This window comes from Channa argus, chromosome 15, assembly GCF_033026475.1.
Source record: "Channa argus isolate prfri chromosome 15, Channa argus male v1.0, whole genome shotgun sequence".
Lineage (NCBI taxonomy): Eukaryota > Metazoa > Chordata > Actinopteri > Anabantiformes > Channidae > Channa > Channa argus.
Genome location: NC_090211.1, coordinates 22314479 through 22341904, shown reverse-complemented (window position 1 = coordinate 22341904; position 27426 = coordinate 22314479). Strand labels below are relative to the sequence as shown.

General features: G+C 43.4%; 3 protein-coding genes across 4 annotated transcripts; 2 read left to right on the top strand and 1 right to left on the bottom strand.

The window, feature by feature from the left end:
• Positions 1–6297: 6297 nt before the first annotated feature.
• Positions 6298–10698, bottom strand: pglyrp6 (peptidoglycan recognition protein 6). The gene is made up of 5 exons (XM_067477665.1): positions 10481–10698; positions 8341–9144; positions 7756–7966; positions 7388–7682; positions 6298–6368 (listed from the first exon to the last, which is right to left on the bottom strand). Exons 1-5 carry the CDS (start codon positions 10545–10547, stop codon positions 6339–6341), a joined length of 1407 nt encoding a protein of 468 aa, XP_067333766.1. The 5' UTR covers positions 10548–10698; the 3' UTR covers positions 6298–6338.
• Positions 10699–12005: 1307 nt separating this feature from the next.
• LOC137100060 (trafficking protein particle complex subunit 5-like) lies at positions 12006–16141 on the top strand. Of its 2 annotated transcripts, none has more exons than XM_067477666.1 (3): positions 12006–12135; positions 13000–13272; positions 14481–16141. In XM_067477666.1, the coding sequence occupies exons 2-3, from the start codon at positions 13003–13005 to the stop codon at positions 14775–14777; spliced, it is 567 nt and encodes a 188-aa protein (XP_067333767.1). In that variant the 5' UTR covers positions 12006–12135; positions 13000–13002; the 3' UTR covers positions 14778–16141. The 2 variants fall into 2 exon arrangements, with proteins under 2 accessions (XP_067333767.1, XP_067333768.1); XM_067477667.1 differs by lacking the exon at positions 12006–12135 and adding an exon at positions 12190–12325.
• Positions 16142–17278: 1137 nt separating this feature from the next.
• mcoln1b (mucolipin TRP cation channel 1b) lies at positions 17279–26807 on the top strand. The gene is made up of 14 exons (XM_067477858.1): positions 17279–17477; positions 19077–19321; positions 19408–19569; positions 20204–20360; positions 21604–21688; positions 21784–21880; positions 23728–23827; positions 23915–24021; positions 24337–24486; positions 24568–24669; positions 24775–24897; positions 25028–25234; positions 25512–25668; positions 25768–26807. Exons 1-13 carry the CDS (start codon positions 17432–17434, stop codon positions 25644–25646), a joined length of 1716 nt encoding a protein of 571 aa, XP_067333959.1. The 5' UTR covers positions 17279–17431; the 3' UTR covers positions 25647–25668; positions 25768–26807.
• The last annotated feature ends 619 nt before the right edge of the window (positions 26808–27426 follow it).

Genomic DNA, 27426 nt, shown 5'->3' with positions numbered 1-27426 from the left:
AAATTTCCCAAAGGCTGGAAATCAATAAAAGCCTTAATGTTGATTATCGCACGGTCGATTGGCGCCCTCCGCTGGCCGGCAGCGGCACAGAGGCGGAACAGTCACCACGGGAAACACGAGTCCTGCTGGTTTCATGCATGAATAAAATACAGAATCAAAGAGATTCTGCAAAAAAGACGGGGAAAAAAAGACTCGCATCACTTAGAGGTTCCCCAGCAAAGCATGTTGGGAGATACAAGGCGGGAACACTGGATGTCCCTCTCTGTGTCCGCTTCAAAGATGCACTAGTATTTAAAACCAGTGCAGCCTGACGAGACTTCATACAGCCGAGAGAAACTTTTTTTTATTAACAAACAGGTCAACAAAACACAGCTAAACGTCCAACATGACAAACTGAACTACAACACAAGTTGTTACCATCAGCAGGACAGAACCTGACACAAAAGGGGCAACATACATACTGGCCGCTCAAACCAGTAACACAGCCCAGACAGCCAGTTTGCTAGCATTCCTACATTATTTAATACTAAAGAAACAAGAAAATTACATCGCAAATACAGTTTTAAATTAACTATAACAACCACAAAATACCTCCACATATTTCCCCCTTCCTGCATTAAACCTGGGCCTAGTAAGGTACATGACCTGATGTGGGCCCAAATTCAGTTAATACGGCAAAAACAACTTAAGTATTGACTCTAGAAAATTAATCTGTGTGCTACACTGACCAGTTATCTATGCCAAACAAATAACCTTTTAATTATGACAACCTATAGACTTAATCAGTGAAAACAAAATGAGCTTAATGTAAAAATGACGGTGAGTCAAAACATCACCAAACGAATCCATGGTGGGACGGAGACTGCAGCCATCACAATCCTGTATAAAAAGAAGAGAATTTGCGAGGAAGAAAATGAGATGTTAATTAAATATTAAGAGAGAATGTTCATGGGACGTCAGACTGGGGTCTGGTTATTGGTTACTGGAGACACTGTAACAATTTAATGGCTGATTAGTGGGAAATTATCCTTTTGGAAATGTCCAGCGATTCAGTAAAGGTAACAAAGCTTCATAAAATACTTACTACTACACTACTACACTAAAAGTGAAAACCGGGCAATGGTAAGAAAATGACCCCAGACTAAGGGAGGATGGATAACTGCAGTAAAAAAATAGTATATGATGAAAGATCGCATCAGCTTGACATTGTGATGCAGAGAACTGCTGCTCACCGGATTCTTGCTCTTTTTTCAGATCGTTCTCTATGAACCCTAGACATGGTTGTGTGTGAAAATCCCCCTGAATCATCAGAATCTGAAATACTCTGTCCAGCACCAACCACCGTGTCACATTCAAAGTCACTTCAAGCACCTTTCCTCCCATTTTGATGCTCACTTTGAACTTTAGCATGAATGCATTGAGTTGCTGGCCTGTACTTGGCTCATTAGGTGACATACAGGCTTAAACTATAGGTGTTTGCCAAGTTTTAAAAGTCCTGCCACAGTGGTCACAGTGATTTCTGATAGTGAGATGGTCCATGTCTGATACACAGAATTAAATGTGTAATAAAAGTGTAATAACGTAAACTTTTTCCTCTCTTTCCACAATCATAATAGCAGGTTATAGTTGACCTGATGCTCAGCACACTAGAGCTAAAGCTCTAATATTATAATGATTTCATATTGAAAAATCATTTAAATGAGTAAGCAACATACAATATTGAACGGCTGTGTGTCTCAGCAGGTATCAGCCCTGTGACCATGGTGTCCTGCCTTTTAGATGCTGACGGCTGGGATTGGCTGCAGCTCCCTGCCTCTATAGATGAGAGAAACAGGCTGGTGATGGATGGGAAACAAGTTAAGGTGAAGGTTTTTTTAATATAGAAATTCAGAAAACATTTTCCAACTCTAGTTAAAATGACCTTTATGTTTGATGCTGCAACATTAAGCAGGAGCCAAAATCTTAACGCTCAGCATCAGCGATGCAGAACGTGAGGTCACCTGAGTAGAAGAAGGTCGGACACAAGTGGAACCTCAACCACGAGATCGACTTAAATCCCGCAGTTTTACAATAGAAACACGGGAGTTTGTTTCTGGACATCGCTAAAGTGTTTTATTCACTTATTTACCTGAGCCCAGGTGGTTTCATTGCTATTTTGGTTTTAACAGATTTCCATTTTAACAGATGGAGCAGACCCCCCCCCCCCCCCCCCCCCCCCCCCGCGTGAACTGTAACCCGCCTTTTCACCTCCCTTAACCCACTTTGTGAAAATGAGGCTGCAAAGCGCTTTTGATTCTCTTAAGCTTCTGCAGTGTGTGATGATCTGAACTTCCCCTCATTGTTTTTCTGTCACAGGTTCGGGTCTGAGTGTCTGTTTCACCGCGGGCTTCACACACCAGCTGAGGTGGAGGTGTGTTCATTTGTTCTTCACAGAAAACAGAAAGACCTGAACCTCCTTTGTGCGCGACTGTCACCGAAAATAAGGTTTTATTTCTCAGGTCTGTCTGTTAACAGCGCTCGCTCTCTTCATTCAGTCTCTACCCCGCTCGACCACTCTCTCTTCCTCTATGTGTTGTGCTGTGTTTTAATCCAACAGATGTGTCTGAACTGCCTTTGAAAAGAAGATTATCGCAAGATAATGTTGATTATTGTTAATATTTCCCGGGTCTATTAATCGGCTCTGTTGCCATTAAAGGATGAAACAGTAACGTTTGCAAGTGCAGACCATTTACCGAGGAACCGCCTCGTTCGTCAAACCAATAGTGATGTGTCATGAGCAAAAGATGCGGCTCTGAGAGCCGATGCTTTGTAGTGAATCAGAAGAGCCGGCTCGCATCGAGCGAGAGCTGGCTCCCAGTTTTTTTCCTTTCGCTGCTTACTTCAGTTCTCAGCCCGAGCGCTGCTTTAGGCAGAACTTTGTTTTGATTGGTCAGCAATGGCATCGCGGCCAATCAGATGTGAGGATATGGGATCATTATGTGAAAACAGAGAGTCGGGTGCCAAGAAGTGAAGCAGCGTTAACTGTCTGTCAGATAGCGGTGAGGGGAGTGTGTACTGTTGGCGTAATTGAGACTATGAGTGAAACCCGAAAGAGAAGCAGCATCTGGCTCCAGTTTAAAGACAATGGAAACAGCAAAGCAGAGTGTGTTCACTGCAAGATGAAAATTACTTTAAGAGCAGGTTCCACCACAAACCTGCATAGACATATGAGAACTGTCCATCCTACAGTGCAGTTAGAGGAGAGAGGGCAAGCTGGCACACATCTACAGATCCTGGTGTGTCTCATCCCAAAAAAAACAGCAAGTGCAGCAGCATCTACAGGCTTCCCCACACATCGTGTATAACCTCTCCTACTGTAACTCAAAGCAAAGTAAGCCAGTTTATACCCAAAGTGATGACCCCACCCAAACAGCACAGCATTGATGAAGAGTTGGCTAAAATGATAGCTACTGATTTCCAACCCTTTTCCATTGTGGAGGACAGAGGTTTTAAAAGTTTTGTCAAAACTTTAAATCCCACATACAATCTATCTATCCAGTAGAAGAACATTGTCCCAAACAACAATATCTAAACTATATGACACAGAATGTGCATTATGGCAAGAAAGGGTGAAAAAAGCTCCATCAGTTTGCCTGACAACTGACTGCTGGACCTCCAGAACCACCTGCTCTTTCATGGCTGTCACTTGCCATTTCACTGAAAATTACAAGATGACATCTTGTCTTCTCGACTGCTTTGAGTTCACAGACAGACACTGCAGAAAACCTGGCAGAGGAGCTAGTAAGAGTGTCAAGTAGAGGACAAAGTGTCGTGCTCTGTGGATTTATTTGCTGTTTTGTTGTTAATTTGTGCAATAAAATGTTTGATTAAATATTAAACAAAACAATGGTTTTGTAACAGAATAAATGCACAAAATTAGGCAATTATAAGGATTCTCATAAAAACACTGCACATGAAAGGGTTTTCAACAAACAAACCATGAGTTTTTGCAAAGTTATGGTAAAATAAAGGCCTATAAAAAATCCTAAATTAAGAGCCGTTCAGGAGTCGAAAGAGCCGGCTCTTCTTTGGGAGCTGAGCCAAAAGAGCCGGCTCCCTGAAAAGAGCCGAACTTCCCATCACTACAGACCAAGTCCGTCTGAAGTCCGACAGGAAATGAAGCCAACACAAAGTGCCCTGTAAATAAGTCACGTTCCACCCTGGGTTATAACAATAGATATAACTAAACCCTGTTCAGTAAACCTCCCGGTTCCCCCAACACTGACAGCTCTGCACTAAGAAACGGGGGCTGCTGCTGCTGGTAGCAGTGACTGAATATCAGTGCCAGTTACTGGAGGAACTAAGCCTGATTGGAAATTCCAGACATTGTTTCCCAACTCTCTAGGATACTTTAAATGTAAAAACTATCAAATATAATGAAGGATTAAGGTATAAAAGTGGAGAGACCCCCACCACCAGCAAACAGTCCGTTCTGTTCTGTTTCAGCCTGTGAAACTCTGTGAAACTCTGTGACACAAACAGCAATGTCAGACACGTCTAACTAAAACTAGGTGAAATGCAAGTTCAGGGTAAAATCAGAGTTTATTCTTTTTAAAATATGTGACGTTGAAGTTTTAGCAACTATGAGCAGAAAACAAAGCTTTAACATTATGCTGCGAAATAAGCTCAGACTCAACTGAAGCAATTTGACTTTGTTAACTTTAAGTCATCAACCGGCTGCTGTAATTTTTTGTGCAACTAAGAAAGAAATTACTAAAAGTGAAAGTTTAAGACAAAAATGACTTTAAGGGTTTCTGGTTAAACTATGTGAGAGATAACTGTATGTTGTAGTGACATCTTTGAAATTCCAACAACCATCCCCATTTGGCCTAAACAAATATAACCGTCTCTTCCCCATATGGTCCTGACTACATCATGTGGACACTTTTTACCCTTCTGGCTTCTCCTGACAGCGATGAGCTTGTACCTGCAGGGTGCAGCGTCCAGCAGGACATTGATGCAGCCCCAGTCTCTCACTTGTCATGTCCTAACTCAGCACATCCTCACAAAACACACTACTCCCCCCCCTAAAATGTCCCCTCATGAATCCTTTATAAAACGTTGTAGCCCTGGACATGATCTGCTGGAGTTGATTCTCTCCTCGATCAAAGTGCTGAGCAGCTGAAGAAACAGGCCCAGGAGCTGGAGTCACTCAGAGAGAAGTCCAACATCAGTGGAACCCTTGGCAGCACAGCATCAGTGTTGGGAGCTGCAGGTCTGATCGGGGCTGGTGTGGCCACTTTGCTCAGTGGCGGAGCAGCTGGTGGAGTTTTAGGTCTGATAGGAGCTGTGACTTTAGGAGCTACAGTCTGTGTGGGTCTCTGTGGTCACCTTAGCCCCGTCTCTGGTCCTCATCAACTGCAGGTTTAAAGCCACCGTCCGTTTTATTGCCTGTCTGAGTAAAACATGGGCAGCAACTAAACTTGATGAGGACTGTCTGCAGCAGCAGCAGTGCAGAAAAACATCTGTTCACACGGTGATAACAACAATGCTCAACCACAGACAGTGCACAGTTTCTTCTTCTGTGGTTTTGTGTGCCTGGCTTGGCCGTCAGTCCTCCAGGTGTGTTCAGTAGAAGAAGAATGACCTGCTTCCGTTTTATTAATGTTCTAATGTGGATGAAGCCAAGTGCAGAAACACTGGGATGTGGACATGTGGTGTTTGTACCTGTAGTCTTTTTAACTTTAGTCAGCAACAAAGTGTGAAATGAAAGAAACGTCCACAGGACAAACCACATACCCAGGTTACTGTAACTACTGACAGTAGTTCCCGGTAGAGACACCTGGTGGACATGGTCAAAACACAGAGACAGCATCCTGTTTGTAAAAGTCTTATCTCAGTCCTTATCGAAGCTGACGCTTCCATTAAACGTCTCTTTCCCTCTGCTGGAAAGTAGTGAAGGCTCTGACCTAATGACCAGCCGCTGACAAACAAGTCACATTGACATGTCACAATATTCTGCTAAAAATGGGAATATTTAGACCTCAACACACCAAAGTAAACAACAAATTCATGCACATTACCAGTTCGTGCTCTGGATAACTGCAGTAAAAGAAATGTATACGATACCTTCTGGTTTACTGTGTTAAGTAAAGTTAGTAAAGCTAGTTCAACAAAACCTGAAATGAAGCCACTTTTAATTGTTTTATTAAGGTTTTATTTTTATGTGTGTATTAGTCTCATCGGCTTCTAAACCTTTTCTCAATCACACAATATTTATGCAGCTTGGGTAAAAAGAGACAAAGAGAAAGCAGCAGCTGAGAGTGAGACAAACGTTTATTGTGCAGCTGGTCTTATTGTCACGCTGATGGTTTTTCTTTCTTGACCTCCTGAAAGAAAGAAAATAAAGTTAGTGAAAAGGTGAAGTATTCACCTCACTGACATAAGGAAAACAAGTAGTATAACAACGAATACACATAAAAACAAGTTCAATCAGCACATTGTACTCACTCATAAGGAGTAAAAGTACTTGTTTTGTGTCTGATATATTATTGTGTAGTGATGCAGTGGCCATGTTAGAGTTTTCTCTGATCTCTGCTTCTTTTACGGCAACATTTAACCTTTTTATATTATTTTAGCCTCCTTCTCCTCTAACACCTTCAGCTGGATCAAGGTCAGGACTTCTCTTCCGTTCCTGGTGCTTTTAGAGGGTCTGGATCATGATCCTGAGACAGCGTCTCCAGAACGCCTCCAACTTCCTCTGCTTTCACTGTTTCCTGCAGTGAAGCAGCTTCAGATCAGACCTGATTGTGAGACTGAAGACAACGAGCTGAGGTCTCTCTACTGTCCACTTCTGATGTGGTTCAGGACAGTTTAGAAGGAGAATCTTTGGAGAATCAGTGTTTTCTTCTGTGTGATGTGTGACGCTCAAAGAACGTAGGATCATTTTATTTTTCACAATTCCTCTGCATAACAAATTATAGCTGTGTCCAACCTCTGGGTGGGAGGACGCGTCAACAGAAATCGTGCGTACACGCATGTACATACGATATGACAATGTACGTATTGACGTAGATTCACCTCTACATTAGTGAAAGGTTGATGAGTTCCAGGACGTAGGAACTACGGACATAACATGGAGCTCTGCTAATGTTTGACTTATTTTGCTGTTGTATATTGAATCACTTTCTTTAACTTCAATGAACTGGTCTGTAAAACACAGATCACCAGTAAAGACTGATCTAGTTTCTGTTTAAAGAGCAGGTCAATGAACAAAATATTGATATATAAAAAATGATTTAATTTACATCTTTATTGAGCAAATTAAGTGTTTCAATGATTAATTGGAAAATGAAAACTTGCTTAATCGGAAAATAATCAACCGATTAATCTCAGCTCTCCTGCTTACCCCCCAGTGTTTCCAGCCTTGGATCTCTTGGTACAGAGCTTCTCCGGGGCAGGCCGTGTTCACCACCTGTCTGTGACCCTGCAGGGTGAAGCTGGCGCTCAGCCGGCCCCTGCCCACAGCGCAGGCCGCCAGCTGATCCCTCACCAGCCCCATTGAATGCTGGGACGGCAGGCTGCTGTTGTAGTCCCCGATGAAGGAGACGCCGTAGCCCACAGAGTTGTGCCCCAGGGTGTGAGCGCCCCGCCAGTGCCAGCCTCGGCCCTCGTAGATGAACCCATCGGAGCCAGCGACGAAGCTGCAGGAGCCCAGAGGAGCTTAGCTGCTGCACAATGTCAACCGTGTCGGTGTTTGTGTCGGAGGGCGTTTACCTGTAGCCTATGTCGTCCCAGCCTCGGTCCACCTGGTGGAAGCGCTGCATGGAGCGCATGTCTGCAGAGCACTGCTGGAAGCTGAGGCAGGGCTGACCCGGCGTGTGGGTGTGGTGGATGTACAGGAAGGAGAGAGGAAGAGACAGGTTGGTGGGGGTCCCTTTGTACGCCTCTGCACCCCACATGCATCGAGGTATGATGGGGGGGCAATCTGAAAGGCAGCCAGAGCTGGTTAGTAGCTGGTTAACTGAGTAACTTTAGTGTACTTTCTCTGAGAGCATAGTACTTTATTGTACTGATGATAATGAGAACACAGGTACATAGACACAGACATGGGAAGTCATTGGACACATTGTGCCTCTTTTGGAAATGTTTTTGTAATTTTGTTGTCGTTTGAATCGTATTGTAATCGAGTCTAATCTGATTAGAGCTACTGTTCATAATTTAACTAAGGGAGAAAATGCAGGACTTTTGTTTGGGTCATTTTTCACTGGGATCTGATTATTTCTTCCACCTCTAATGTTTTCAGCTCTGCCTAAATCTATCATCCTTTCACTTCCTCTGTGCACTTTGTCTCGTGCTCACCCATGTACATGTGCACAAACTCTTTCATTCCCTCTTTCACCGCAGCCAGCAGCTGCTTCCTCTCCTTCGATCGCCTCGTCAGCCTCCGCTGCAGCTCCACTGACTTCACCACCTTTCTGATCAGCTCTGGAGCGGTGACCAGTTCTCTGAAGTTGTCCCTACGACGTCGGCTAATGAGGCGCGGGGCCGCATCCAGGCCGGATTTCCCCAGCTGGTGGCGGTAGTAGTCTTTCAGCAGACGGCTGAGCTTCGCGGGACGCCTGGCGGTGACCTCCATCCCCAGAACCACACCGTCCATGCCCCCGTTGACCTGAGCGGTGGTGAGCAGAGAGGGAGCGTCTGATAGAGTGAAGACTCGAGGTGAGGTCAAGCTGTCCCAGCAGCCATCAGATCCCAGACGCCGGGTGAGAGGAGAGCTCAGAGAGAGGCTGAGATCATTAGTCAGAGTGAGCTGGTACAGGCCCCGAACTCGCCCTCTAGACCTGGAGAGGAGACCAGCCTCCAGCCCCAGGAGCAGGGGTCTTAAGGCTACAGTGGTGCCATCGGGGGTCAGAACCACACCTTCCTCCGTGCCACCGTCAGTCACCCTGTGATGCACATAATTCTTGATGTACTCCCTGAGAGCAGCATCCAGTTCAGGACCACTAGAGTTTGCAACACCAAGAAAGGGCTGAACGGCAGCATCCTTGATACCGGCTGCCCTGCGGAGCATCTGTAACACCGCAACCGGCTCCAGGTGAGGGGCCTTGTCTTCCACCTGCTGCACGGCTGTGATGAAGTCATCCATGTGGCCAGATAACGAAGCTGGAGGCAGAAAATACACAACTTCAAACCACGATTTTCACCCCCCTACAGCCAAAGCCTGCACCCTAAACACACCTGGTGGGGGAACAGAGGATTCTGGGTATTTCTCCTGAAAATTAATCCTTTCACAGACTTTCTTTTCCTTTAAACTATATCATTTTTCTGATCATATTCATGCACTCTTACGTAAGTAACTCTTTCACTTTCGTGTTTGTGCACTGCCTGTGAAGTCGTGCACGACAGCCTCCGAACTGAACCACAGCCACTCTGTGCTCGGCCACATGTAACAATGAGCTAAAGTGCTATTTGTTGAGGTTAATCAGGTCTTTCGTGTTCCATGGAAAGTTGTGTCAAATTCAGGATTATTAGTACAAAATGTCATCAGCTGATAAATGCTGAAGCAGCTGTCAGTAGAGAAAGTGGACAGTAGTAAATCTGCACAGCTGACAAAGATGAGTAAACATAGTTTTCACTAAATATTTTTTAAAGAAGAGGCAGCAGAAGTATACTACATTAATTTCACTGCAAGTAAAAGTACCACTTTAAATTCTTTCTTCACATGTAAAAATCTTTGCTGTAAAAATTGGCTTTAAGTCTGAAAGTAGCAGTACTGCAGTCAGAAGTTTATTTCCTGATCAAAACAAAGTATTTAAACACTATAGAACTTTTTCATTTTAATTGATGTACAGATTCAAAGAGAGAACCACTTTAAAAAGCTGATATCGACTATAGTTACTGTGCAGAATCATCAACATTCATTTAATTTGTGCTGTTTACTAATGGACCCTGTACCTAGTAGTGACAATAAAACCATCAGAGAAATGCAACTTTTTAAAGTAAAAAATATTTACTGTCAATTTATTTCATATTTGCACTGTAAAATGTGACGAACACTAAAGTTTATTGGTTTTGGTCTAATTTAAAGGTGATGTTGTTAAGTGATTAAACCGTTAAATTTGTGATATGGGACTATAAATAAAATTTGATTTGCTTTGAAGCTTTTGTAAAATGCAGCAAAGAAAACTCTCCTCTCTCCTCTGCCTGCAATGATCATCCTGTTCACTACTCCTGAGTTTTGGTTTATTCCAAATCATAAGGATTTTAACAAATTCCACTGCAAACTATTCATAAAAATAAATCCAAAAGTATAATGAGGTGCTGTTCAGCACAAACTACAGCGTCTAAAATGATCCCAAAGGGGAATTCAGTTCCGAACAAGCTGAACATTCTCACCATCCTGCACGAGGCCTTGGTGTTTCTAATAAACTGATAACTGAGCATATTCGACCATAACCTATAGAAAATCCCAGTGTAAGAGAGAAACACGTGTCCTTACCTTGTGTATATGTGCTGGCAAAGAGCACAGTGAGGCTCAGAGTTAATGTCCAGCAGCCCGGATCCATTCTGAGCGGCTCCGAACGTCAAACGCCTGTTGCCTTGTTGTTGCTGACTTTTATAGACGTGCAGCGTCAGTGGCTGGTTATGTAACAGCTGTACACATACTGTAGATAAGCCTGCGTTTAATCAGGTGGTGTGGCCGACTGAGCAATGTGGGAAACGGGCATCTGCACTGTGGCCAGCGTATATTCTTCTGTCCTAACCTTTGAGGGTCTTCCTGCAGCCTCACACACTGTGGATGTGACTGACCTGGATATTTTTTAAAAATTCACAACTTCTGCAACAAATCTTAGTAGTGTTTATGTGGCTGCTGCTTGTGAAACAAACCTGGTGGGAATATGGTCAGCCAGCAGCAAACTCTGCATCGCTATACAAATCATTGGCACTCCTCTCTGAGGCAATAATGTTCTCGTTAACGTGCAGAAAACACAGAACTGGGGAACTCCCAAAACCATGAATCACGTGTGTGCAGAGCAGCAGGGACAGGAACCCATCTGCATGCTGATTTATTCATATCTGATTTTCACTGAGGGCTGCATGTGCACACTCAGACCTTGGTGAAGTATCCCGTGTCACAAACTGCTGAGATTGAATGTCACAGATCAAGGATCACCGAGTCACGTGACAGCAAGAACAGGAAGAACAGGAAGTGGAACTGGGAATGTAAAGGAGTTAAATTAGTTATTACTGTTCTCAGTGATGATAAAGTTCTATAGAGGGAGGTGCAGTGACTAAAACAGATGAACTAAATATTTTTAAATGTAAAGAGGTTTTTTTTCCTGTGCAAACATGATTCTGGATATAAAATGTGTAGCGAAACTAAAGTTTGGACGACCAGCTCAGCAGCTTTACGGTGCACAGGTCAGACAGAAGACACTGCTCATCACCTGCTAATAGCAGCTCTGTGGTGAAGCCTGGTGGGGGCAGCCATGGAGGAGGGGGCTTCTCAGGAGCAGGGACATGAGACTGGTCTGCTGCAGACTGAAGAGACCTGAGAGCCATCATGAAACATTTAAGATGTGCTGAAAGTGTTGACTAACAGCTTAGATGTAACATTTCAACTGGTTAGATTACTTTCCAGCCTTACAAGGCACAGGCCAGTTATGTCTCAGTTAAAAGACACAAAATTATCTCAAACAAATACGCAACATGATAAAATAATGGACAACTTAAAAATAATGTATATATAAAAGGGACAAACCAACCAAAACCAGGCACTAACTGTGTAAAAAACGGACACAGAATTGTGCAAAATGTGTAGATGTGTGTATGTGTGTGTAGTAAGTAAAACCCACAGACTTCAACATTTGCTCTGTACTGCATCTGTCTGCAGACTCAGCTGGATTCAGCATCCTGGTGAATTGAGACTGTGACCTGTTGAATTAATGAAAAAATCCTTTGGCCACAGAAAGAGAAGTTGCTGTTGAATGGTTTTTACCACTTGGACCTCCGCTGATTCAGCACTGGGTGGCGCTATGTGGCCTGTGTTTGTTTGTTTGCGACCTGCCAATAAAGAGGAAGAAGAAGAAGAAAAATAGCGGAAATAAACAGCAAACGAAGAAGATCAGAAACTGGACATCCAGCTTCAGCGAGGTTGGTTCGTTAACAAAGAGCTTTATAACAGAGATGCAGCTCACGTCTTATGTTCAGTAGTTTGCTTTTTTAATGCTATTTGTTTTCTTTGGGGGACGAGCTGACCGGAAGTTCTCTCCATAGGAACAGTCTTAGCATCTGTCGCTGAGTGGCTAACAAATGCTGATCAGCTGATGGTTGGTTTGAAAAGGTCAAACCCGGAATTAATAATAATTGTAGTTTTTGTTTGTACTGCTAAATAATTAATTACAGACGGTTTATGAAGCCCGTTGATGAGAATGACTAATACATCTAACGGTAACTAAGTAACTATGTTATGACATTACCGTTACTGTTAGTGACGCGTAACATAAAGGAAAAATGATTTTTATTATGTAATATGGAAAAGCATCTGGGAAGCACAGTTAAAAACGTTAGCATCTACAATTCATAACATCAGTCATTCAGCGAGAGAAATCTCACACAGACAAGACTGTAGAGAAGATCGTGGGCTGAGGAACAGTTTTTCTCTGCATTTTACACAGCGTCCCAACTTTTCTGAGAACAGGGTTTCAGCACCCGTCTGTCAAACTGCTGTACCCACACAAACATCTGCTTAAATAAAACCCAATACAACACAATAAAAAATGGGATTAAAGTGCAACGACAGATCGAGATGTTGGGTTTTTGATATGTGTAAGCTAATTAAGGATTCCTGTTTTGTGTCTTTGAGCTCGTAATTATATATAAGTACAAATGTGAGCGGCACAAGTGCCAAGATAACATGTATTTGTTTCCTACTCTTTATAGCCCAGATTATTAATTAGTGAGCTGCACATCTGTATCAGCAGATGCTAACGAAGGACTTTCATCTCTCTCCATCAGAAAATGGACACGCGGTTCACCAGAGGGAAGTCCAACATCTTAGAGCGACCCCTGACCCGACCCAAGACCGAAGTCAGCGTCAGTGCCTTTGCCCTGCTGTTTTCGGAGATGGTCCAGTACTGCCAGAGCCGAGTGTACTCTGTGTCCGAGCTGCAGACCCGCCTCTCAGACATGGGCCAGAGTGTTGGAGCCAGCATGCTGGACGTGCTGGTGCTGAGGGAGAAGAATGGGAAGAGGGAGACCAAAGTGCTAAACATGCTGCTCTTCATCAAGGTGAGCAAATGTCAAGGACCTTACCTCAATTTTAGGCAACGGTTAGGGCGGGGTGACATAAATGGGACACATACCTGTTGCAATATAACACAACAGAACACATCAGCCACCATATCACAGGAACAAATGCAATTCAAACAGTCACCTGCAAGCACTACTTACCGAGTGCAAATATGAATACTGAACAGTTTTGCTTCTAGTATAACTTGCCGGGCATTAAAATTCTCATCAATCCATGCAGTCCAGCAAATCCCATGAGAACGCAAATTCTCGCCTGTTCTTCTGCCCAAACAAATATGGTAATGTTTTTATAAACTGAGGGACTTTTGCTGAATGAACGAAAAGAAAAAAAGATGAGGGAGAGTTTATGGAGGTAAAATAACTGACAAAACAAAGCAAACTTCGTGTAAAGCTGCATTTACCGTAGATCCCGCTCAGTTGTCTCCGATCAGTCGTGAATATCAAACATGCAAAATAATCCCGAGGAAAAAGAGTTTGATTGTTAGTAACTGGAACTTTGGCAGAGCAGAGGTAGCATTTAGTTTTCCATTTGTTGTCAGTTTTAAAACTGTTAAAATGGTATTGAGTGCGGTAATGGAGACAATTATTCAGTAGGAGGACAAGTACACAAGGGCATCGTGCCTGTTACTGGTATCGGCATTGGGACAGGTGCATGTAACCAGGTCCTACCCAGCTTTTTACAACACGTGCAGGACAAACGTCTCTGACAGAGGAAGGAGCAGAGGGGAGTGTGTGGATGAAAGCAGAAATCCCTACATGCGGTAAATCGACGCCTCATGGTATTTTAAAAAAGTGAGACCGAAAATGCAGCTAACACAAAGTTGCACAAATGCGTGAGTCATGCTGCCATAACAAGCAGAAACAAATGTGAGAACCAGGTTACTGTAAGTATTACTATAATCCATTACTATAGTACTGCCATGAAGTGGAACATTGTGAAACAGACAGTGAGCCGGGGTTTTCCAGTGTTGCACCCTAAAACAGAAACGTCGGACAATCTGTTGCTTGAAGTTTGGGCTTGAAGATGCAGTGCGTGTGACAAAAGTGAAAAGCTTCTGGATCTGCAGGAAGGGAAACGTGTCATTCTGCTCAGAAATCTCCTCCTTCCTTGCGCTGTCACCTGTTTCCTGCTCACACAGATGTTCTCCCTTGTCGCTCACCTTCAACTTGTAAACCTTTTCCTTCAGGTGAACGTGTGGAGGTCTCTGTTTGGGAAGGAGGCTGACAAGCTGGAGCAGGCCAACGATGACGACAAGACGTACTACATCATAGAGAAGGACCCGCTGATCAACGCCTATATTTCCGTGCCCAAAGAGAACAGCAGCTTGAACTGCGCCTCCTTCACTGCCGGCATCGTGGAGGCCGTGCTCACACACAGCGGCTTCCCCGCCAAAGTCACTGCCCACTGGCACAAAGGCACCACGCTCATGATCAAATTCAACGAGTCCGTCATAACCAGGGACAAGTCCCTGGATGGCAGATAAAAGCAGCACTGGGCCACAGCTAGTCGGTTCAGTCCTTCAGGTTTTCGTGGATCGTCTCACACCTGTTGTACCTCATGAAGTGTGTTTGCAGTCCTTTTTTTTTTTTTTACGTCACCAGTCATTCAGAGACGATGCTAAACATTCTTGGCCAACACATCACCACATGTAAATAACGTGATTTGCGCTCTGGAACCTTGTGACGCACTTTGACCTTTTTATAGACTGAACGATGAATCGCTTAACAAAAATAACTGTTAGTGGAAGGAGAACAGTGAATAACAAGCAACTTTGTACAGTTATTGTAACTTGGTGTCTTTTTCCTCTTTGCTATTAATAATTGGCTGTAGCTACACGCTGTTACTATGTTTGATTGGTGCATGTGTGGAGTCCTTTTGTAATTGTTGTGTGTCCAATTTTATTCCAGCTGGAGGAATTGTATTGCATTACACACGTCTTTCTCCTCCACAACCTGACAAAGATTCTTTGGTGAATCAGCCACGACTGTGTCATCCATTGAAGAAACCTGGCTCGTCTGAAAACCAGGTTAAACCAATAATCAGGTTTCAGGTTTCAACGTTTCCTTTTACCTCTGACTTATTTTGGAAGCTTGGCTCATAGATTTAAACTGTGTTGGACAAAGTGTCTGTTCACAGGACGACCTGTATAAAGGTAATGGGACGGTGTGTGTACTCCAGACGCTCCACTGACTACTCTCCCTGTCTGCACACTTTGGTGCTACACATGCTGTAAAAATCGGATTAGAAACCTGCTTATATGTCAGCAGGGCAGAGAAATCAGGGTTCTCTGATCTACTGCGCCAGGTAGAGGATTTCACATGTTGATGGCACCTTTTATTTGTCTGTTGATACCAAATAAAACTGTTAATGACATCGAAATCTGAGTCATCACCACATTAAATATCAGCTGGAAACGTATAAAAAGTTTTTTTATCGGTTTATCCCGTGAGTTCAGTGTCGCCACAGCGGATCATTGTCCACATGTTGATTTGGCCCAGTTTTTACGCTGGATGTCCTTCCTGACGCAAACCTCCCATATTTCAAACGTGGAATATCAATTTAAAGATATCACCATGTGTTTTGTATAATTCTTGCCCTTACATTTCACTTAGAATTAACTAAAACACATACATATACATTTAAATCGAGTAAATTATCTTCTTCTGTGATGTCACTGTATCTTTTTAAAAGAAAATAAAAATTAAAACTCGCTACTTTATGAATGAAAACATTGCATGTTACTGATTGTGCCAAGTCAAAAACATTTTTTAAAAATGTGTACATGCTGTTTTATTGTGACTTTCTCTCGTTACGTATGTGTTGGAACTAAATAAAGATTTGACAGGATGAACGAGTCCCATTTTGTTTACCTGCCAGCAGTCACGTGCTGGAGATCACCTGACTATCAGGGAGCTGCGGCTTGATTGGTTTAAAAATGTTTACCTACCGATCTCGTACAGTCTTGCTGTTCACTGCTGCCATGCGTTCACATGGCCGCCATGTTGGTGCGGGGGATCCGCCTAATGCTGGAGATTTATCCACAATCGCAACCGCCATAACTCCCTGACTCTACAACCGCAAAGCGGTTATATCAGAAATATATTTACAATACAGGAAACGACATTTAAATTAGTATTTTCTGTCTGAAACTGTTTATCTTCTGTATGAAGTGACAGTGATATTATAGTTTCTAAGTGTATTCTCCTGCCTTACTGCATTTTAAAGTGGCTGATATGATTTATTGTTAATAAGTATTTTATGAAGTAATCACATTTGCTTTCTCTTGTTACAGCATTCAGTATGGTTGATAATTAATTACTCACTTCCGATTAAATCATGTTTGTATACTGTCACACATATTGTACATATTAATATTATATAAAATACAAATTTTGTACTGCATGATGAGGCATCAATATACTGTTAAATAATCACCTCCGATTTATTTATTCTATCACAACATAGTACTGTACGTTTTCTGCATATGGTGACTATATGCACACATATATGCACAAAAAGCTATAAGGTTTACTCTTTTTTATTTTATTTGAATAAACAAATTCTAAATTTGTTTTCATTTCTCTTGATTGACTGACTGCAAATTCCGCTTACGTACATTAATGTCTGACTTTGATTAATTTTTTAATGACAATAAATATGAAAATAATAGTAAAAAGAAGGCACAACTACAACTTGTACTAATTTCGAAAAGGAAGACATTTTTTTCCTCAAGCTTTTATATTATTCATAATAAGGATGTTTTTATTTAAAAACTTATAACTATTTTAATTTGATATTGAAAATATAAATGTTATATATTTTTATTTTTAAAATAACAGTATTTTTTAATAAGGTGATAAATCTTAAAATATAAACAAGCAGTACTTTTTGTATATATTGTGATATAGATTGATCGTCGTTTACACAACCAAACCCCGGCGTAACATGGCGTCAGCAGTGACGCAGCACATTAACCGGATGTGGTCTTTACGTGTTTACATGTGTGTTTACCTGCGCGTCATCCACACGCTGCAACAACGACGGTCCCGGATGTGTCTGTGATGGAGCCCGACGTGATCCAACCGTCCGCTTGGTGTTTGGACCGATAACGTCCCGGTGCGAGAAGGAAAAACCATCATGGCATCGTCAGGACCGAGCAGCGTGCAGGACACCGGAGCCACAGGTTCGTTCTGGTTCGCTGTGTTTCTCTGTCTGGTGGGGGTGGGAGTGGGAGTGGGGGGGCTCATGGTTCATATCGTTCTTATGGATCCGCAAACGGGCTGCTGGACCCAGTAGATCTGATGCTGATGGATCATCGTCGCCGCCTGAATACAGAACCTGTTTCTGGGGTCTAGTCAGTGCAGCCCGTTCACTCAAGTACCAACGTTAAATATTTGTACTGAGAAGTACTTTTCAATACTTCACTTTGCATTTTGTCTGACAAATCAAATTTAAACTCTAAATCTGTTCAGACTCTGAAGGTAGAAATACAGTATTTATACAGCACCCTCCGTAGTGTGTGTGTGTGTGTGTGTGTGTTTGCAGGATTAAACCTTTAAAGATTCCAGGCTCACACTGAAGTGTTTAGCAGTATTTTTACCTGCTTCTCTTTTAGATGCTTCTTCACAGTAAGCAAAACCTCTACAATCACGTGAAAGGCAGAGTTTTCTGATGACAAGGGGGATTTTAAATATGACTAAATAAAAGTCCTCACATGGGACATTTCAAACCCAAATGCTTGGAGAGAGTTTGCCTCCAAATCTGCTTTTTGTCATCTGAGAAACTTTCTAAAGCAGGAAGCAGCTGAGAGCAGCTGATTTTACAGCCTTTATTTATTGCAAGTGCCTCTTATGTGCTACATATTTTAACAAAAGCTATTTATTTTTTAACCTTTGCCACATCTCATCCTTTATTGCCCGTCATAAAAGCAGTGAGCAGTTTTGTTTGTCATATGTCTGTGGAGCTGTCAGAAAGTTAGTCTGACTGAACGTCCAAAGTCTGACAGACCAACCCTGTGGATGTCAGCGTTATCTCCCACTGGGCCTGAAGCTAAAATCCATATCACAACGCGTGATGATGAGAGTCTCAACCCCACGTATGAGGCAGATGGTTCTCTTGAGTAAGCGTTTGCTCTGTGTGAAGGAGTCAGAGGGCGTTTGATTAGAAATGAATTTATAATGTTCAACGGACTGAACTTGAGACTCAAACAAATCATTATTATTAGAAATATTAACCTAAAATCCAAAAAAATGAATTCTTTGTGCTCCGATTCATTGTTGTAACCAGATGTTCCCACCAGTGGGTATTTAGTGCTGAGATTTCATATTAGAACCATCTGGCGTATCTCACACCGAACAAACGCAATATTAATTGGCTCTTAAGTGGAAAGCTTCTTTTCTTTGTTCACCACCTCATTAGTCAGCGACTTTCAGCTCGTCCCTTCAGGTTTCAGCGGGACATGTTACGCACGTTGATTTGGCACCTTGCTGCTGCAACCCTCCCATTTTCTCCGGGCTCGCGACTGGCACCAAGGTGGCTCTTGGTGTCAGTCGCTCTTGGTGGGCGGGGCCAGATCTGGTGGGTTGGGATTCGAACCCACGGTCGCCTGCATCTCAGCCCAGTGCTGTTAGTTTAGAATATTTGTCGTTGCACATGTCAGAACTTTCTGATTATTCTCCGGTGTGTTTCCACACGGATGCCTCTGTAGCTACACATGTGGAGAGCAGCTGGAATTTGTCAGAGCTTTTGACCTCAAATCACCATGTGTCTGTGTGTTTCCCAGAGAAGGATGGGCTGCTCTCCTCTGTGGCCCGTTATGGATCCCAGGACCCTCTTGGAGCCGTGGGCCCGCGTCCCTGTGGCCTCGTGGGCTCTGAGCTCCGGCAGCAGCAGGAGGAAGAGGAGGAGGCCCTGAGGCGGAAGCTCAAGTACTTCTTCATGAGCCCGTGCGACAAGTATCACGCCAAAGGGCGAAAGCCTTTCAAACTGGGCCTGCAGCTGCTCAAAATCATCATAGTGACTGTGCAGGTAGAGCTCAGTCTAAAACCTCAGAGCCCACAACCTCCGAACCTGAGAACTGTTCCCACCACTCTGCTTTTGTCTCTGCCCCACAGTTGGTGCTGTTCGGGCTCAGCAACCAGATGGTGGTGACATTCAAAGAGGAAAACACGGCAGCCTTCAAACACCTGTTCCTGAAAGGTTATCAGGACGACGCTCCGCAGGCCGTCTACACGCAGACGGAGATGTACAGCCACATCCAGTTTGCAATCGAGCAGGTACAGTGAAAAAGATGCTTCTCTTTCTTCTCCTGCAGGATCCGGACACGCAACACGCAGCAGGGAGGGTCTGGGTGTAGGAGGCAAACACTCGAGTAGGAAAAGCTGGTGTTTATTGTCCCAGTAAGTCAATCAGAGTAACGTCTGTCCCTACGCAGGACGCAGTCCTCAGCCCGTTACCTCATAATGTACAGTCTGTACTGTGACAGATACAAATGAGGATTCCCTCATGGACATGTTTTGGACATGTCCTCGCCTTGGAGAGTACGGCACAGATGTTGTCAAACTGTCTTGAGGATTTATTTGTATGTCTGCTCTGGACCTCAGCAGTCAGCGGCTCAGGGACATTTTGTCCAGTTCTTGTACTGCACACACACAGTTTCGCAAGTTTCCTAGAAAACTTTCTGAATTTTCCGTCAAACTTAAAGTTCAGTCCCGCACTTCCTCTTCCTCCTGTGTGAGCTCAACCATTTCCAACTTGTTTCTTCAACACTCCCATGAATTCAGTCCTGTAAAAACATACTTACTTTCTGTTATTGATGGTTTTATTTCAGTTTAAACTACAAGAATGGTTGAGAAAAACGGCATTTTGCAGTGAACTTCAGAGGAAAATTGACTCTTCTCTTTCCCCCAGTACATGGCTCTGCCTCAGATCTCACTGGGACAGTATGCATACGTCCCGGGCGTGGGCGTGAACAGAAGTGCGCTCTTGCTCTGCCAGAGGTCGTACAGGAGGGGCACCATCGACCCCGTCAACGACACCTTCGACATTGATCCGCACGTCGTCACAGGTAGGACGACCTTTCTGAAGGTCTGTGTGTTTGAGGGGGCAGGTTGCTCACCAGCTGCAGGGATAGTGGTTCAATCCCCAGCTCCTCCAGTCCACTGGTCTTAGTGTCCCCCTGTTTCTCCCAACTGAGTGTGTGTGTGTGTGTGTGTGTGTGTGTGTGTGTGTGTGTGTGTGTGTGTGTGTGTGTGTGTGTGTGTGTGTGTGTGTGTGTGTGTGTGTGTGTGTGTGTGTGTGTGTGAGTACAAGTCAAATGACTAAATGTTAGTGCAGTAAATCTGTGCTTCAGGGTCCAACTGTGTCTCTGGAAGTTCTCCATCATCCCAGTCTGAACTGTTAAACTAGCTCCCATGGGAAGTTTTTTCTCTTTGGCCACTGAGGAAGTGAGTCAGCGTCACGTGTCAAAAAGCAGCTGTACAAAGACATTTGTTCCTTGGTGGCACATTGCAGACAAACAAACCTGAACATCTTCACTGGAGCAAACACACTGGTTTGAAATGGTTTCATTTAATATAAACCTGAAGCTAAAATAACATTCTGTTTTTGACATCAGATTGTTTTATGGCCATATTTGCTCTCTTCTCTAATATCTCAGTGATGTCGTCCCCTTTACCTCCTCACACCTTTGCTCTAACAATGTTTTTTGCAGTCTGAAGCGTAACCTGCTCTGATCACAGCTCACGGATCGTGTTACCATCTCATCAGTGACACTTAGTGCTGGTTTAGTTTGACGCTTTCTGACACCGACTTCAAAGTCTGCTCACCTTTTGCCTGATTTTAGGGACATGAGGAGGTGATACTCATCCGTCTGAAATGAGGGATTCTGGGTAGGCTGGTGCCGTTGGGAGAGTTTGGTGGGTTGTACAAAATACCCCATAACTGCATCCTACTTTTTGGAAGCTTCAAATAGTTCATGTCACTAAAAACGTGGTTCTGTATCTCTGCTTTGGGGAAATTATTTCTTTGCATCCAGCTGCTGATTTGGCAGATTTGGCTGCCAAGACATAAAACCTTGTGGCTAAAACAGACGCCGATGAGACAGCAGTGGATTTTAAATACTTTGAGGAAGTGCAGAGTTGTGGTTTGGGCTTCATGTGATGTGGAAAAAGCTCATTATAAATCTTCCCCATGTGAAATATATATATATATATATATATATATATATATATATATATATATATATATATATATATAAAAGCTGCTATTAGTCTATTTTTCTGATATATTTTGTTTTATGTTTTTTCCAGGCTGCATCGGGCTGAATCCCCCTGATTCCAGTTCAGCTCCAGAAAGCTGGAGGGACTTCAATAATTTCACTCTCACGTTTTACAAGTGAGATTCACTGTCTGTTCTCTTCAGCGTTACAAACAAACACTGTTGTTTTCACTCACTGTTGTAATTCTGCACGTTCACGTCTCCATCTGCAGGCTGATCAATGTGACCATTGACTTCCAGCTGAAGGCCATCAACATTCAGACCATTATCAACAACGAAATCCCCGACTGCTACACCTTCAGCATCACGGTGAGTCAACTGTGACAGGAAGGAGACCGAACTCTGTCCTAATGCAGCTGAAGTTAATCACAGAGTTTCTGCAGGTGCTTAAAATAAGTTGAATACTTTCCCTCATCTGATGTTTTATTTTCTTCTTTAATCCATCTGTCAATCTGAGGACATTTCCCTTTTTTATTTCATAAAAAAGGATAATTGATTGGCTAATGATGCTCTGACTGTGCATTAATTCAGGTCATTTCACTGAGATCACGGTCACCGTTCTGCCTTCATACTCAGAAATGGTTCATGACACACAGACAAATATTCAGATAAACACAAAATCTCTGTTTGTTGGTGGCTGTAGCTCGGGTGGTAAGTTAGTCATCCATGGACCACAGGGTCAGTGGTTCAATTCCCCTTCCCTTCTGGCTATGTATCAAAGTGTCTCCACTGTGGCTCCACCATCGTTTTGTGAATGGTTTCAATTCAATTCAATTCAACTTTATTTATATAGCGCCAATACACAACAAAGTCATCTCAGGGCACTTTACAGAATAAAGTCAAGATTATAAAGATGTATAGAGAGAACCCAACAATTCCCCCTGGAGCAAGTCATAGGCAACAGTGGAGAGGAAAAACTCCCTTTAACGGAAGAAACCTCCAGCAGAACCAGGTTCAGGGTGGACGGCCGTCTGCCTCGACCGGTTGGGGTGAGTGGAAAGGGGAGAGAGAAAAGAACAGAGCAACAAAAAGCAACAACAAAACATTGGGCAGGTTGGTAGGACCAGTAGCTGCAAGCTGGAAGACACACAGCTTCAAAGCTGGGGGACACCTGCAGAAAGGGACAGAGAGAGGGGGACAGAGGAGGACAAAGACAACTACGGGAGAGAACACACAGAGTTAATGACATACAGTGGTGAGAGGAGAGGAGAGAGGGACAAGAGGAGGAAAGGAGCTCAGAGCATTGGGGGGTGGGTCCCCCAGCAGTCTAAGCCTATAGCAGCATAACTATAACTAACTATAAGCTTTATTAAAGAGAAAGGACCATTTACCAGGTTAGTGTGCGCTGATGGACTTTTGTTAGGATTAAATACAATTTAACTTTAGTAACAAATGTTCAGCATAACCTTAATAAATATACTTTTTAATTTGTTTGGTCTAAGCGCTGATTTAATTACTTTTTACTTTTCCTGTTTCAGTATCCTGTTATTTTTTACTACCTATTCACAGCACTGCTGCTCATTAAATCATATTCTAAGACTTGTTACCTCTGGATGGAGCCATTTCCCATCACATGTTGCATCTCCTTATTTCAAAAGAGCAAAAAGAGCAAAACAAAAACATTCATGCACATTCAGCCAGTACAAATGTTCCATCATCAGAAATTAATTCAACATACTTTTTAATTAATGTATAGAACTTGACCCATAAAAGTATTTCTGTATTTTACTGTTTTTTTCCCCCATTTGCTCTTTTAGTGATTCACCTCGTTAATTGGACAATTAGAATCTCCAACTTCTTCCACCCTGTTGTCTTTTCTGTGGATGTGTCTCCACCCAAATTCCCTTTATGTGAAGGTGCAGGGTGTTTTCATGATGTTATCACCAAAATGATGATCAGCTGAGTCAGTTCAAAGTAGATTAGCTTCGATGTATTTTACTAGTCGGAGCCAAAATTCTCCCAAACTTAAACTTTGCAGTTACTTGATGTTTCGTGTCAAAGTCACTGTAATAACCACCAATCAACGTAAAACTTGACGCCTGCAGTTGTGGCTTTAGTGAAAATAAAATACAAACGGTGCATCAGAGGGTTAACAACTACTTTAAGAGATGCAGCTGTGCGGAAATGTCGTGTTTTGTGTGTTGACTCTGGTTCAGATCGTGATGGATAACCGGGCCCACAGCGGCAAAGTGAAGATCCGTCTGCAGAACCAGGCCTCCATAAAGGAGTGTAAAGACCCCAGTGTGTCCGGACACGGTGAGGAACACACTCGTCTGACACCCGATACCAGCTGTGTTATCTGTCATTGTCCTTGATCCACTCCTTCCTGTCCTCCTTCATCAGCGGAGAGCTACGCTCGGCAGTTCTTCGACGTGCTGGTGGCCATCGTCTGCCTGCTGTCTCTGCTGCTGTGCGGCCGCTCCATCCTCAGAGGCGTCCTCCTGCAGCACGTGAGAATTACACCGACTGCTACACCGTGCACAGCATGTGTGACCACATTCTGCACCAGAAATTATGCCACGTTCATCCATTTAAACAGGATTTTTCACAGTGATAGAACTTTACGCACTTCTAGTCATAAAAGAAGGATTTTTTTAATAAAAAGCATCACGCTGAGGATTCTTTTCCAATTAAGAGCAAATTGATGAGTAAATTATTGGTTCAGATTCGGGTGTGTTTGTCTTTGGTTTTCTGGAAGTTTCTTTCTTAATTTAAAAACGTGGTACCATGGCCTGTGTCTCCTCACTGATGCTCTCTTCCACCAGGAGTACGTGCAGTTCTTCAAACACAGACTGGGCCGCTCTGTGAGCTGGGGGGAAAGGACGGAGTTCATCAACGGCTGGTATATTCTGCTCATTGTCAGCGACATGTTCACCATCGTCGGCAGCTTCATCAAAATCGGCATCGAGTCAAAGGTAGCGACGCGTGTTGGTGTTGTCTCTGAGATGTTGGCACCACAGCTTCCGGTCACTGATGAAGCCACTGTTGTGTTGTAGAATCTGTCATCGTATGACGTGTGCAGCATCCTGCTGGGAACCTCCACTCTGCTGGTGTGGGTGGGAGTCATCCGCTACCTCAGCTTCTTCCAGAAATACAATGTACACGAAACACACACACACAAAGAATGAAGAAGTTGGCTGCCAGGATCATGTTTGTAATCTCTTCCTGTGTGTCTGCCGTGCTTCTCCTCCTTTTCCCCGCAGATCTTGATCGTGACCCTCAGAGCCGCTTTCCCCAACGTTATCCGCTTCTGCTGCTGTGCGGCCGCTATTTATTTGGGTTATTGTTTCTGCGGGTGGATTGTGCTGGGACCGTATCATACCAAGGTACCGTACACCGGCACGAGTCATTGGGACAGGAAGTACACGTTCAAGTGTCCGTATCTAAAAATAGAACAGGAAGTATTCAGACCGTCAGCCGTTTAGCTTCAGTGACCTCCTCGCTTGACCCCCACAGTTTCGCTCCCTGTCCATGGTGTCAGAGTGTCTGTTTTCTCTGATCAACGGAGACGACATGTTTGTCACGTTCGCTGAGATGGAGCAAAGCAGCTCTCTGGTGTGGATCTTCAGCCAGGTCTACCTCTACACCTTCATCTCCCTCTTCATCTACATGGTGCTGTCCCTCTTCATCGCGCTCATCACCGGAGCCTACGACACCATCATGGTAAACTCTGGATTATCACTCGTGCTAACAGCACTGACTTCAGTCCACATGTGCACATATGGTTGGATATAGACCCAGAGTATTTATAAAAGTACGACATATATTTATTTTAGATTTAGAGCTATTTGCTGCTTTGTACCTCACTTGCAGCTCTACACTTACTATAACATGAACTCCATCGTGTTGATGGTGGATCAGATAACGGTGAGTGTTTGTGCAGCTACGTACAGAGTGGATTGTGACTCCGTTCTGCTTCGTGTATGTCGTCTTCCCACAGGCCCAAACCCAGGAGCAGGTACGTGTCTCCGATCTACACGCCTTCATCGCTGAATGCATGGACACGCCCAGCTCTGGCAAGTTCCGTGGGCCTGAGGGGTCATCCTGCTCCTTCCTCTGCTGCTGTGACTGGTGAGGAGGAGGAGGAGGAGGAGGAGGTAAGCACTGTGTGTGTGTGTGTGTGTGTGTGTGTTTTCTCCCTCTCTCTCCTTAAAGCACCATATTTCCACTCACTGAAATTGCTCTCCATTCTCCAGATGCCCTGCAGGGACGATAAATGCCTGCAGAGTGAACTGATCGACCTTGAGCCACGTCGTCCTCTGTTGCCTCTGTTTGAATTTTTGCATTTCGATTCGCGTTGGAACAGCAGAACACTCTGCACACTCACAGCCCAATTACCTGCTTTGGCTTTTTTACTGTATGAATAATTTATCGTCTCTTCCTGAGACGGCCTCAATGCCAGCAAACACATTTGTTGCTGTAGACAGGACACCGGGTCCAACATGTCCACTTGAATCATGCAATAACTACAGAACTGTAAATGTCATTATGCTGTCCACAAGGCCGCCCGCTGTAGGACACTGGACATTTCTGCCTCTCGGTTCTAAATGAACAGTGTATTTCCTGTGGGTTTTCACACAGGAGAACAAATAGTGCTAATTAACGACTACTTGTGCTTCAGCTTGTGCAACATTCGTTCCCTATTCTCTCTTTGCTCCCCTTTGTTTGCATCCTGGCTGCACGAGGGAGGATGAGCCTGCAGCCACACTGTCATCAATATGTATGAAGTCTTTCTGCTGGAAGAGCCCAGAAGGCTGCGTGAGATGAAGTGCTGTTAGGTTTAAAGTGGCCTGCACAGTGTCAGGTGATGTTTAAATGAATTTTGGGAATTCAGACGCGCTGCCATGCAAAGACTGACAGCAGGAACTACAGCATAGGACTTATTGCACAAATTACCCAGAAGTCAGTGGATTTTAAAAATGTCCTCTGCTGAGCTCAGGGCTGTAGCAGTAGCGGCTAAGCTGGGCTGGTTTAGCCTTTTTGTTTTATACGTTAGAACAAGCTCCGTTATTTAGATATTAAAAAAGAAAAGTTCAGCGGCCTGTTCCTTTGTGAGCTCCAAATTCACTATCACTCATAGTACACTACAGTCATTTTATGGAAAGATTTCTTGTCTTAGCTCAGTTTTGACAGATTAGTAGTTACTGTGTTTTGTCTTAGTGTGGTAGTAAAGAAGCTTCCGTAGAGTCGTGTCCGTCTGTAACCGGAGCACAAACGTTTCAGCTGATTAGAAACATACACATTCTGTAAATGAGGTCCAGCATGCTGCACACAGGGCTGATGAACGAATCTAATGCTTGGATTTCTGGTGTTTACAGCTAGTGTTGAGTGTTTTTTTATTTATGGTTTATTTTCACTCACTTAGGATTTGCACTTAATGAACACTGATGTGCAGCTCCACTGGATTTCTTATGTGTCACTTGGGATCCATGTGGATTAATGGAGGGAAGCACTGTACTGTAACTGTTCATGTTCTCCTGAATGATTTAAAGCCAACATTTTACTGCTCATTGTGTTTTTTACTCCCGTTATAATTAATGTTTTATTCTAATTTTTACCTCATTTAGATGAAAGGGAGCTTTTTAGTTTCTGTGTATGAGGAAGTTGTGTTTTTTTAACCTTCATTTCTACTGAATGTAAGACGTCAGAGAAATAAAATGGAAACAAGCTGAAACTGAATGGCTGATTTTAGCTAGTGTCATGTTTTAATAGTCAGCTGCTTAAATTCTTTAAAATGCAACAATCTACAATATCATGTGTAAATTTTACTGAGCTGTGATTTGATGTCCAGTTATCTTCCTGTAAATTAATACTTTTATTACAAATAAGGGGCCAGTGTGCTGTGAGTTTTATTT